Genomic DNA, 11858 nt, shown 5'->3' with positions numbered 1-11858 from the left:
TTCTTCTGTTAAAATAAATGGTTAGAAATCAACAAAGTTATAGCTTTTAAAAAGTCCAGAATGCTTGCAATGACATAGCTTCGAAGATAATGCAGCTTTACCAAACTGGGAACAACTTTTCCCCAAAGATTGGGCTAAATCAGAGCTTCTTAAGCTTTTTATACTTTTCACAGGAGAAATTTCTACCTGACCCCAGGTTTATAGAAGTAGATATTTAAATAAACATCTATTAATAATAAATCATAAATCATAAAAAATGTATATTTCAATCAATTTTCACAGCCTCCACATGCAGTTTTGTGATTCCATATGAAGTCCTAACCCACAGTTGAAGCAGCTTTGGGCTAAATCGGTGTTTCTCAAAGAGACGATGGTGAGGTAGAAGATAACCTGGATGGAAAATTGGGAGAGGGGAGATGCATGTCTATTTGTTCTCTATTTTTCCTGTTTGTATATTGACAAAAATTGCTGGGTTTTTTTTTTTTTTCTAAAATGGGGGCAGTGAACTACACAAGTTTGGGAGCCTCTGGGTTAACAATGTAGATAACAACCTTACAGAAAGATATTGAAATGAGGGTACATAAAATAAAAAATATTCTTTAAAGAAAAAGAAATACATCTAAAACTGTACTGTGAACCCCCACTTTTCCTGTGTGATCCCATTTCTAGAAGAGTGAATGCGTTCACGGTTATATAAGGTACTCAACAGGCAGTACACAGACAACACTGAATTTTGGTGTTTATTCATTTATTTCTATCGTCACCTTCTCACTCATCAACTGGGATAACTCATATCTCTAGAAGTTCACTATCATGAAACTGAGACAGGCAAAGGGAACTAGCAGAGACGAAGACCTCCACAGCAGTGGCACTGGGCCATATGTTGCCTGACATCACCATCAGCGTCCTAAAAAGGAACACTCAGGAGTGTACGTTTCAAGAGACTCCCTCAAGTCAAAGATGATGGCATCAAAAAAATCTAATCTTGTTTGCCTTGCACACTGCTGAACTAGGACGGACCGCAGTTCGATCCCCCAGCCTCCCCAAAGCCAGGAGCGATTTCTGAGCGCATAGCCAGGAGTAACCGGTGCAGCTGGGTATGACCCAAAAACAAAAATAAACAAACAAAATCCTCAAATCTTAGCCTGGCTATGGAAAATGTCTTAGATGTGTAAAGAAAAGGCAGGGATGCAGAGGAGAAACCCAAAATTATTGAAATTACTGCCTGCCTCCTTCATGCCCCTGGTAGACCAACTCTCCTTGATCCCCAAACTATTAATTAAATAAGGAATTTCAGAGAGAAACAAAAAACATTATTTGGCAAATGACATATAAAAACAATGATTTTCTTATGAACCTATCCCTAACAACACACCAAAATATTGATGGTTTTCACATTCTCCTTATCACATAATTATGGTGGTACCCACAGAATCCATTGCCCCAACATCAATAATGATCTTTTCTACATATATTTTCCCCCAAAAGAAAAATAATTAATATTTTTATTATATCTTTAATTCAAGATCAGCATTAAATTTTCTAAAATTTATGAAAAAATAAATAATAAATGATCTTATGGAAAGATTTTAAGAAATCACAAGAGGAAAAATAACTTACCTCAGGGTAAAGATTGAACCTTTTTAATGTATTAATAACAAGGGGGTATTCAGTGAGTTTATCATTCATTATCATCCACACGCCATTCAAAAATGAAGGTGCTTCCACAATAGTTTTGAAATAGGAATAATACAGCCCCTAAAACAAGTATATATTAATTATAATAAAATAGTGCAGTTACTAAGCCATTTAGTAGCATTTAAAAAACAAATAATGTTTTTAAAACAAAGCAATCAAGTGATAACTATAATTAATTTCACAGATTTCTGATCACTAATGGTCTTAGGTTGCAAAAAAAATTTTCCTATTTCAGCATAATCTTAACTGAATCAAATGAGCTCAAGATAGTTTCAAACAGTTTCATCATTTAAAAAATACTCAGCATACTTCAAGAAAAGCCCATAAGCCCCACTAATGTTTTAAAAAGGCTATTTTTAAGACCAGAATGAGTGATTTAATATTTAATAATTTAAAATTACCATATAACAGGAAATGTTTCCAACCAAATACACTCCAGTCATTATGAATCACAAAAAGAAAAGAAAAAGGGCATTATCTGCCTTTTTTACATGTAAAAGTGCAAATATATCAGGAAGGCTGCACATTACCTATAAATCACACTCCAATACCAACCATTTTCTAGACAATTTTTCTTGTCATCGGCTCAGTCTAAGACCCAGTGAGCTAGGGAGGAGACAAGAAAGAATGGTGGTTGCTCTGATCTGGAGCAAAGGCCTCCTTCTAACTAGATAATACTCTAATCTCAAAAGTCACCAAGGGAAAGACAGCAAGAAGTACTAAAAGCCTATGAAGAAGAAAAAATGGGCAAGAGAGAGAAAGCCAAAAATCAAACTGTAGCTTCCAAACAAGTTGCCCTGGTAACCAGTGCCATTAGCTGCCAAATCTAAAACATCAGTGTAAGGTTTAGGAAATTTCTGAGTGATTTTATTGAAATAGAAAAAAGGAGGGAAGGGGCTTTTAATACTATGGTGTTTCAGCTGTTTTCAGTTAAAAGCACCATCATTTTTAAAATGACATTTCAACTGTAGGTACCGGTAATGTCCCTCCCCTAAACGTTGTGGTCAAGAATCCTGTGAACTGGAACTTTCTTATGAAATAGGACCTTTGTACATGTAAACAGGTGAAATACAAGAATTAAAGGCAGACTCTAAATCCAGCCAGTGAAGGCAGTTTCCTTTTAATAAAAATGTAGAGAGACAGGTGAAAAGGCAGTGCAAAGACAGAGGCAGAGGCAGAGGCAGAGGCAGAGGCAGAGGCTAAAGCTGAGGGTGCGGCTGGAATTAATCCATAGCTCAGTGCCAGCCACAGAAGCTCATCTCTTGCCAGAAAGTAGGAGATACACATAAGCCACAGTGTTCAGGGGTTACTCCTGGCAGGCTCGGAGGACCATATGGGGTGTCAGGGATTAAACCTGGGTCAGCGGTGTACAAGCATCCTGGGATAATAAGGAAGAGCCTGGTCTGGCTAGCCCCTGGTCTTAGCTCGCAACCTCCAGCACAGTAACAAGTGTCCATGCTGCAAAGTCACCTAGTCTGTGGCCCTCTATTATAACTGTCCCAGGAATGACTTTGGCTTGCCTTACTTGTAGGATTTAGTTTGAGAAGGAAATAGAGTAATTATAAAATGGAAAACAGGATCCCCTTCAAGCCAAGGAATAAGTTCATCAAGGCTGATGATTGGTTTCTACAGTCAAGAACATAATACCTAATGCCTTTCCTCAATTGTAAATCAGTTAGAAGTCTGCTTTTTGGTGAGCGTAGAACACTCAGGAGTGTTTTGGTGTGTTGGTGAATGTTTTGGTGAGTTGAATGACCAGACATTGTTTGCCTTATGAGACTGAAATATCATCAGAAAGCAGTCTTTAGGGTGACTTGGCTGGCTTAAAATTGGGCTTGTCACCCTAAAGACTGCTCTGATGATATTTCAGTCTTGCACATGACAAAGATATGGTGACTAACAAAAGTACTTCTTTTTTTTAGGTTCAGGAAAGTATTTCCAAAAGAAAATTGTGCCCAAGGTGTCCTTAAAAATAATGGTGATGGGAATGGTGACAGGTGCAGGATAGTGAGATACCTGTTTTATCAACGACTGAAGGTAAAGAGTGTAGATTAAGGACAGTCTGTCCTCTGAAAATTCCTGAGGAAAAAAAATTCAGATTTCTAGATGACTAATAATTTCCACAAAACCAATATATCACATAAATACCATGAAAACTAACCATTTCCGTACGAAAAGCCATCTCCCTTTCCAATGTTGAGAGGTGAGAAAAATGACGATCATTTTCAAAGAGGTGTGTTATGTGGCTCCTGCAAAAACAAAGCAGTGCTGCTCAAATATGCACTAGCATTGCTTTTCAAAGCAACTCTAAATGCAAGAGTCAAGTTTTCTATAAACTATCATATAATGTTGTCATCAAATTAAACTCAATGGCATTCATTTTCTTTTTCATTTAGTGTGTTTAAACAGTTCTACTAAAATTTCTATATGAATACATATTCTCATATTTTAGAATCAGAATAAAGTAAAATGATATTTTAAGTCAAGTATACTGGAATTATACATTCAATCACAAACTTCATTGGGTTACCATTTAAACGTAACTGATTGAGTTCATTTTTCTCTATCTAGAAGACTAAAAAATTAATCTTCCTATCAATGTCAAATAATACCAAGCAAGGTAATCTCAAAAATAGTCTCTCCAACAATGAGGATTTTTATTCTAAAAATTTACACTATTCTCTTTCCTGATTTAACAATTAAACTACTTTTTCAGTCTACTGTGTTCACCTAATGAAATAAGCTCATCCTATGCTGAAATCTTTCTTTATAAATAAATATGTACATGAGCAATAGAATAGGAGAAAGGCCATCTTACCAGTGCAACACTGCAGCAAGGGCAGCTACAAGAAGAAGAAAAAATTTAAATTACTACTTTAGCACAAAGAAAATAGTTGTTTATTTCTTTTAGTGTTTCATTTTTCAGTTTGTTCTTTTTTGGTTGGTTGTTTGGTTTTGGCTTTTTTTTTCTTTTTTTTTTTTTGGTTTTGGTGTTTGAGCCACACCCTGGGGCAAAGTTTCTATTTCTAGAGAGTAACTGAAACTGTAAATATTTAACAGGCTTTGTTGTTTGATATTTTGTTTGTAATGATACTCTGATTTTTTTTTTGAAATTTTTACTTTTATAGTTTACAAATCTACCAGAATTCCTTTTCTGGTTTCAGACTTTAAAAACTACAATGTACCCTAAATAAAAATTGGGCTGGCTCTGTTTACTCAATGATCTAATGATAATGTTTGACTAATCATTCTCTCACTGAATATAAATGACATTTATATTATACCAAAGATTTGTCAACCAATATTCTGGTAAACCCTTTGAAATTATAATTGGAATTTCATTAGAAATTAATATAAAAAGACATCTGCATGTTTATAATCTCCACCAGTTCATATCGCTAAATAAAATATTTAACTTCAATTATTCACTCCCTTTCCAAATTGCACTCAACAAAACAGCCATTCAGTGTGAGTTAATAATACACTTTTAATACAGTTAATTTCTCATTTTAATGAACGATTTTCTGGGAGTTTAATATAGTTTTCTGCTTATATCTGTGAAATGTGAAAAAAAAATTTTCTTTATGCTTTACTGGGTATTTCTAATGCAGTCATTTTTTTGAAGTACAGTTGTTTTGTAATGTATTCATTTCTGGCTCATTTACCAAACTATTCTTAGGACATTTGGGGTGAGGGAAGGGGCCCACACCCAGGCCTACACTCAGGGGTTATTCCTGGCTCTGTGCTCAGAAATTACTCCTGGCAAGCTCTGGGGACCATATGGGGTGTAAGGCAAATGGCCTAACCACTGTGTTACTGGTCTGGCCCCCATTCTTAGAACATTTTATCAAGTTCAGTTCTCCATTTTAAGAACACTATTTTTAAATAATTCCTTCAAATTTTAGAATCCTTCTATTTCTTCTTCTCATTTGATAATAACAAACTTCTAAAAAAAATTACTACTAAACAATTCTGGCTTTGAAAAAATGAGGAGCTTTTCTTTTGTTAACCTTCAACAACAATGCATCTAAGTTAGTCCTAGACTCTCATACTCCAAGGGTTTCTCAAGGTCATCACCAGAACTTCTTGGAAGCAGGATCAAGAGTCTTCAGAAGTCTTTGAAGTCTTCCGTTCAGTCCCCATAGCACAGAAGATAATCTCGAGAGGGGCACACCATTACTCTCTGGGTCACTCAGTCAATTTATGATCTACCCAATGCTTGTATTCAGAACAGCAGTTATGATATCTGTTACAGTTATGATATCTGTGCATGTTACAAACCAGGCACATTTTAGAGGATTCGCTGGAAGACAAGTAAGTCCTCCAAAATATCTTATGTGATATATATCAATTTTTTCCTAACATCTAATTAAGGCCCAGAAAACTTTAGAGGCTAGCCTAACCAACAGAGCAGGTAAAAAGAAGTTGGAGGAGCTTGGACTTCTGCAGAGGAAGGAGAAGCTAGAACAAAGGCCTTGGCCTCCTTGATCTTAAACCAGGGTCTGATCTCCCCTTCCCTTTTATTATTTACTTTAGAAATTAAAAGCAGGGGCTGGAGAGATAGCATGAAGGTATGGCATTTGCCTTGCATGCAGAAGGACGGTGGTTCGAATCCCGGCATCCCATGTGGTCCCCCGAACCTGCCAGGAGCGATTTCTGAGCTTAGAGCCAGGAGTAACCCCTGAGCGCTGCCAGATGTGACCCAAAATACCAAAAAAAAAAAAAAAAAAGAAAGAAAGAAAGAAAGAAAGAAAGAAAGAAAGAAAGAAAGAAAGAAAGAAAGAAAGAAAGAAAGAAAGAAAGAAAGAAAGAAAGAAAGAAAGAAAGAAAGAAAGAAAGAAAGAAAGAAAAAAGAAATTAAAAGCTGCACTTCATCTGCTAAGATAGGCAGAATATTTTACAGGTGCTACTAATTTCATATAAACTACAGCAGAACTTTAATTTATTCTGAATCAAAGTAAGACACATGTCTATGTTGTTTGAAAATTAAAGTCTCAGTAAAGCAGCTATCACTTTGTAATCATGTCATTCAAGGAAAGATAAGGACCACTTCTCAGATTCCTGCCCAGAGAGAAAAAAACAAAATGATTTTCTCAAAATGTATTCTTGCAATTATCAGCTCTCCTTTTGGGAATGTCACAAAACTGATCATCCATTTCTTCTATTGTAGCTCATATGTCCTTCCTTTCTTTCTTTCTTCCTTCCTTCTTTCCTTCCTTCCTTCCTTCCTTCCTTCCTTCCTTCCTTCCTTCCTTCCTTCCTTCCTTCCTTCCTTCCTCCCTCCCTCCCCTCCCTCTCCTCTCTCTTTCTTTCTTCTCTTACTTTCCTTTCTTTCTTCCTTCCTTCCTCCCTCCTTCCCTCCCCCTGTCCCCTCCCTCTCCTCTCTTTCTTCTCCTTCCTTCCTTCCTTCCTTCCTTCCTTCCTTCCTTCCTTCCTTCCTTCCTTCCTTTCTTTCTGATCCACTGTTTTTCAAAAATCTGTAACTTCCCCCAAATCCAAGCCTATGCTATAGGAGAAAGATGTTCCCAGAAAAGTCCAAGAGATAGGGTGCTTGCCTTGCAGAAGTTCACCCTGGTTTTGCATACCAGCTCCCTATGATCCAAGTAACTGCAGGGCCTGAATAGTGTGTGTGAACCCAAGGTCTAGTTAGCCAAGAATGGCTGGTGGGACCTGGGATCCTTAGAACACCCCTTGGGAGCTCCACACTCAAAAGATGTTCAAGAAAGAAGGTCTGCTCTAATTCATGTTCAAAAGCAGGAGGTCCAATAGCTGAATGTTTTGAAAGAACTTCTATTTTGCTAGGAGCACATAAATTACCAATACTAAAATCAAGTTGGGGGTACTTTCCATAAAAGAAAATATCAGTATGTCAAATGCATGTCAAGTTTGAATCCTATGGGATTTGAGCAACTTCTTCAGTGAAAGTTTTTCATGTGTTAATGGTAGAATCATGTTTAAAAAACAAGATGAAATCCCAAGGGTAGCAACAATATCTCTGGAAGATCTTAAAGGGGTCTCAAACTCGCGGCCCGTGAGCCGCAAATGGCCCTCTGTACATTCTGTGGCCCTGCCCTAGAGGAATCTTTTTTTGTTTTGTTTTGTTTTAGTTGTTTGGGTCACAACCCCAAGGCTTACTACTGACCTTGCACTCAAGGATCACCCCAACTTTGCCTCCTGCAGCCCACAGGTAAATTGAGTTTGAGACCCCCTAGTCTAGAATGTAGTTTTCAGAAAGCTGAGCAAGCCAGCCCAACTCAAGTGTTAGCTAATTTCTGATACAATAAAACATTTTGATATAAAGGAGAAGAAATTAAACAGAACCAAATCACATAGATATACTGTACCAAAGGTAAAAAAAAAATTGACAGCAGGATAGATTCACTTTTACAGATGCGAAGTAAAAAGGGTTTTTCATCCCCACTGTACAAGCTATGACAGAAAGAGCAGAGACACTGAAGGGTAGAACAGGGTAGGGTAATGCCAAGCCTCTGATCACATCATCTATAGGGTGCACCTGGCAAGACCCAGGGCTAGTAGTACTACTCACCTCATCCACCTATTGAGCTCACGTGGAGGGACCCAGCCCACGTCTGGCTCCCATCCCTAGTGAGACTGAGACCTACTAACCCTGTAACCTGCAGAGCACACCTGGTAGGACCCAGGCCTTCTGCCCTCCTCACCTACGGAGTGCACCTGGTGGAAACCAGGCCTTTTCCTATCCACACCTGCAGCACAGAGACCCACCTGAGATTCACCTCCTTTCAGCTACAGCCAACACCAACTGCTGCCCATGCTCACTCCCTCTTTCTTGATCATCCCACAACGGCAGTGGCTGTGTTTTGAAAAAGTGGGGCTCTTGTTCCCTTGTGTGGCCCTCCAGGGCTGGTGGCAATAACAGGGGAAGAGGAGGAAAGAAGGGGGAAATGGGAGTGAAGTTTTTGTGTCCTCCCCGTTGGCCTCTGCAAACACTTCCTCTAACCTGCACCTGTGGCTGGATCTCAATGATCTACTTCCTCCCATGTGGAATGCAGCCCTGCACTCTCCTATTACCCTGCAATCCAAAGCCCTGAGAAGAAATACTTTGCCTTCTGCTCCTGGCTCCTGTCCTCTCTCTTATTCCTCAAGTTGAGAGCAGGACCATGAGGCAAGGGGGTTTCCTGCAGGCTGCTCTCTTAAATACAGCTGGGACATGTGTCCCTCACACCAAACCCTTTCTCGAACGCAGCAAGGACATGTTGTCTCTCTCTCTCTCTCTCTCTCTCTCTCTCTCTCTCTCTCTCTCTCTCTCTCTCTCTCTCTCTCTCTCTCTCTCTCTCTCTCTCTCTCCTCTCTCTCTCTTTATCTCTCTCTCTCTCTCCCCTCTCTGTCTCTCTCATCTGTCTGTCTCTTTCATCTTTATCTATCTGTTTCATCTCTGTCTCTCATCTGTCTGTTTTTCTCTCTTTCACAGACACACAGAAACATACAAAATGATACCCCTAACAGGCCCATCACATGGGTGCAAGAGCACTTGCACAGCCCCATTAATGTCCATTACCATCCTGAACACAGATTCCATCTACCTATGGGGTATCCACAGAAGCTGCCAGCAGAAATGACAAGAACTGGACAGACCACAATTCTGACTCCACACTTCTCAACCCCTCTGCACCAAGACAGCTGCCACTAAATAGGCTTCGCTCTATAATGATATTCCTATGAATCCAATGTTTTGAAAGTACAAAATGACTTCCAAAGTTTAAAGATACAACTCATTCCAGAATTGAGGTTAATCCTTACTGAAGGCTTGCTAGAGGATATTAGCACTCTAATTCTCAAGAGACAAATTGATATAAAAAGAGTTCACAAATGCTTCTTAAATTTACTGGACAGTTTTCAATCCATTCAAGCCCCTCCTGACAATGAATCTGTACTATCCTCAAGGGTCCAATAGGTCTAAAGTTAAAGCCACTAATAACTAGTCTCCCAGTTCCACATCATCAGTCAATGGCAGAAAATGGCCTTTATCACTAAATCTTGCTAGAAAAGTCCTAGGGCCTACCAAGGCTTCCCTCACAGAGCCCAAACCCTGGGTTCTTTCCAGTCCATTTCCACCAGGCTGTCCTAGGCACCTCCTCCCATTATCAAGTGCTCTAATGACTCTAAAACTTTGTTCCCCAACAGTAAAAACTATTCCTGCCTAATAAGCAAATGAAAGAAATTCAATGTGGCACTTTGAGAAAAATGCCCTTCTCTCAAACTCCAAAATAAAGCCTTCCTCAATTAGAAGACCAAGATCTGAGAAAGAGTCTATCTCTCCAAACTTCATGCCCAACAATTCTGCCAACTTCCACTGTTAAAGGACTATCCACAGATAACAGAAACTATACAATATACTTGTATCTAGACTATACAGGTAGATTAAATAGGAAGGAAACAGAAAACAAATGGATACTTATCCAAGAACTGTGAGAAGTCTGAGAAGGCAGAATAGTTAATTACCTTCTCAGAACAGAGCTGATACCAATGGAGCTTGGCAGTCAGGGGGTAAGCGATGGGTCCATCACCAGGACAAAAGCTCAATGGTCCAGAACTCAAACCTCTGGAAAAACAGATGTCAACAAAACATTTAGATTTTATGTGCTCTCGGACACAAAGAGTGATAATGCTTAGAATAAAGAATAGTACTAAGGCATAAGCAAGAACTTCAGCAGTAGATGAATGTACTCTGAAAACTCATTCTTCTACTTTGCAAGTTCCTCTCTATTCAATTATTCCTCAGTAATAAAAGTCACTCAAGGAGAACTGCTTTATATGTAAGATGAGATTGCCTTTTATGAGGTAAATCAGCAGCATAAATCAGTCCCGATCCAGATAAGATGTGACTAACTTCAATGACCAGTAACCACTAGAATGGGTAACTAAAGGAAATGAGCAGACTCTACCCTGGAAAGTTCTGGTGCTTTGGGTAAGACTCAAAACAGGAAGTCAGAAGCAAGCACATAAATTTAAAAGCCTAAAGTTACCTCACTTGGAAACAGGTACATAGGTGTGGTATGTCTATAAAATGTAAAATTCCTATATCCATTAGAGACATTAATGCAGCTAACAGGCTTTCACAAAACTTCTAACAGCTGAGGCTCAAATTTTAGCACCCTTCAAACACATCTGTATGCAGAATAAAGTTTTATCTGGTCTTAATATGGTCCAAAAATCACTTACACATTGGTAAAAAAAAATTCTGCCATTTGCCTAAACTAAACTCACCAGACTTGTTATTTTCATGAACAGCACACATCTAAAGCCTTCCTAAGTGAATCTTTTAATAATAAACTAGTTTTGATGGTTATCAATATTTCTCAGAGCTAATCAGATTTATTTTAGGGAAAAGCATAAAACAAAAGGTTTAAATTTTTTCAGGCCCCAAACTTATGTTCACCCAAGCTGCCAGTGGCCCAGACTCCACAGTCCCTCCCTAGTCCCTTCTCCACCCAAGCCCTCATTCTCCACCTCAACAGGGAGTTTTGGTAAAGCCCCTCTCATCTGCCCTGCAATGAAGAAATAGGAAAGCTGGTCTTTGCTGAGGACTAACGGTTGGGATTCTTCACAGATCTGCACTCTGGGCCTGCATCCCAGAGAGGCTGAAATACCAGAGTGAGAAGGCACTCGGGAGCCCTGTGGGTCTAATCCCACCTGGCGCTTCTACAGGAGAGGAAGGCCCCACTTCTGGCACTGGGGACACCCTGTCATCCCCTACCCTCACAGTGAGATGAATGAACAATGCATTACCAGCAAATGTTAGTTTGGGGGCCTTTTCTTATAGGCCTAGAGTCACATCAGACATGTCCAGTCAAAGAGGATCCCAAGTGTGAAATGTTCTCAAAGTCCTGGGCTTCACAGTTATGTGGTGACATCAAGCATCACAGATGATGAAAAGGTGACAACCACAGAGCCATGGTGATGGCTAGGTGAGCCATGAACTCTATTTTAAAATCAGCAAATTCTCTGAGAACAAGAACAGCCCGATCCAGTCCAGCCTCTTTCACAGTTGATGTCTGTCTATCCCTGGGACCAGCATCTTTGTGTGCTGACCCAGCTCCTCAGGGCTCCATTCAGGCCTCTCCTGTGGTGCCATTACTTTAAACCATCCTGCCTGTACTTGCCACAGATATATCAGAACA

At 39.3% G+C, this 11858-nt stretch overlaps 1 protein-coding gene across 1 annotated transcript in view; it reads right to left on the bottom strand.

The window, feature by feature from the left end:
• DPY19L1 (dpy-19 like C-mannosyltransferase 1) overlaps nucleotides 1-11858 on the bottom strand; it is a 95996-nt gene that overhangs the window by 78791 nt on the left and 5347 nt on the right. Inside the window, exons 2-4 of the mRNA XM_049782173.1 lie at nucleotides 4517-4541; nucleotides 3860-3947; nucleotides 1621-1758 (exon numbers count right to left, since the gene is read on the bottom strand). Coding sequence (XP_049638130.1) covers nucleotides 1621-1758; nucleotides 3860-3947; nucleotides 4517-4541 — 251 coding nt within the window. The remainder of the gene's footprint in view (nucleotides 1-1620; nucleotides 1759-3859; nucleotides 3948-4516; nucleotides 4542-11858) is intronic.

Source organism: Suncus etruscus, chromosome 10 (assembly GCF_024139225.1).
Source record: "Suncus etruscus isolate mSunEtr1 chromosome 10, mSunEtr1.pri.cur, whole genome shotgun sequence".
Taxonomy (NCBI): Eukaryota; Metazoa; Chordata; class Mammalia; order Eulipotyphla; family Soricidae; genus Suncus; species Suncus etruscus.
The sequence above is the reverse complement of the archived record's forward strand: the minus strand, read 5'-3'. Positions and strand labels throughout refer to the sequence as shown.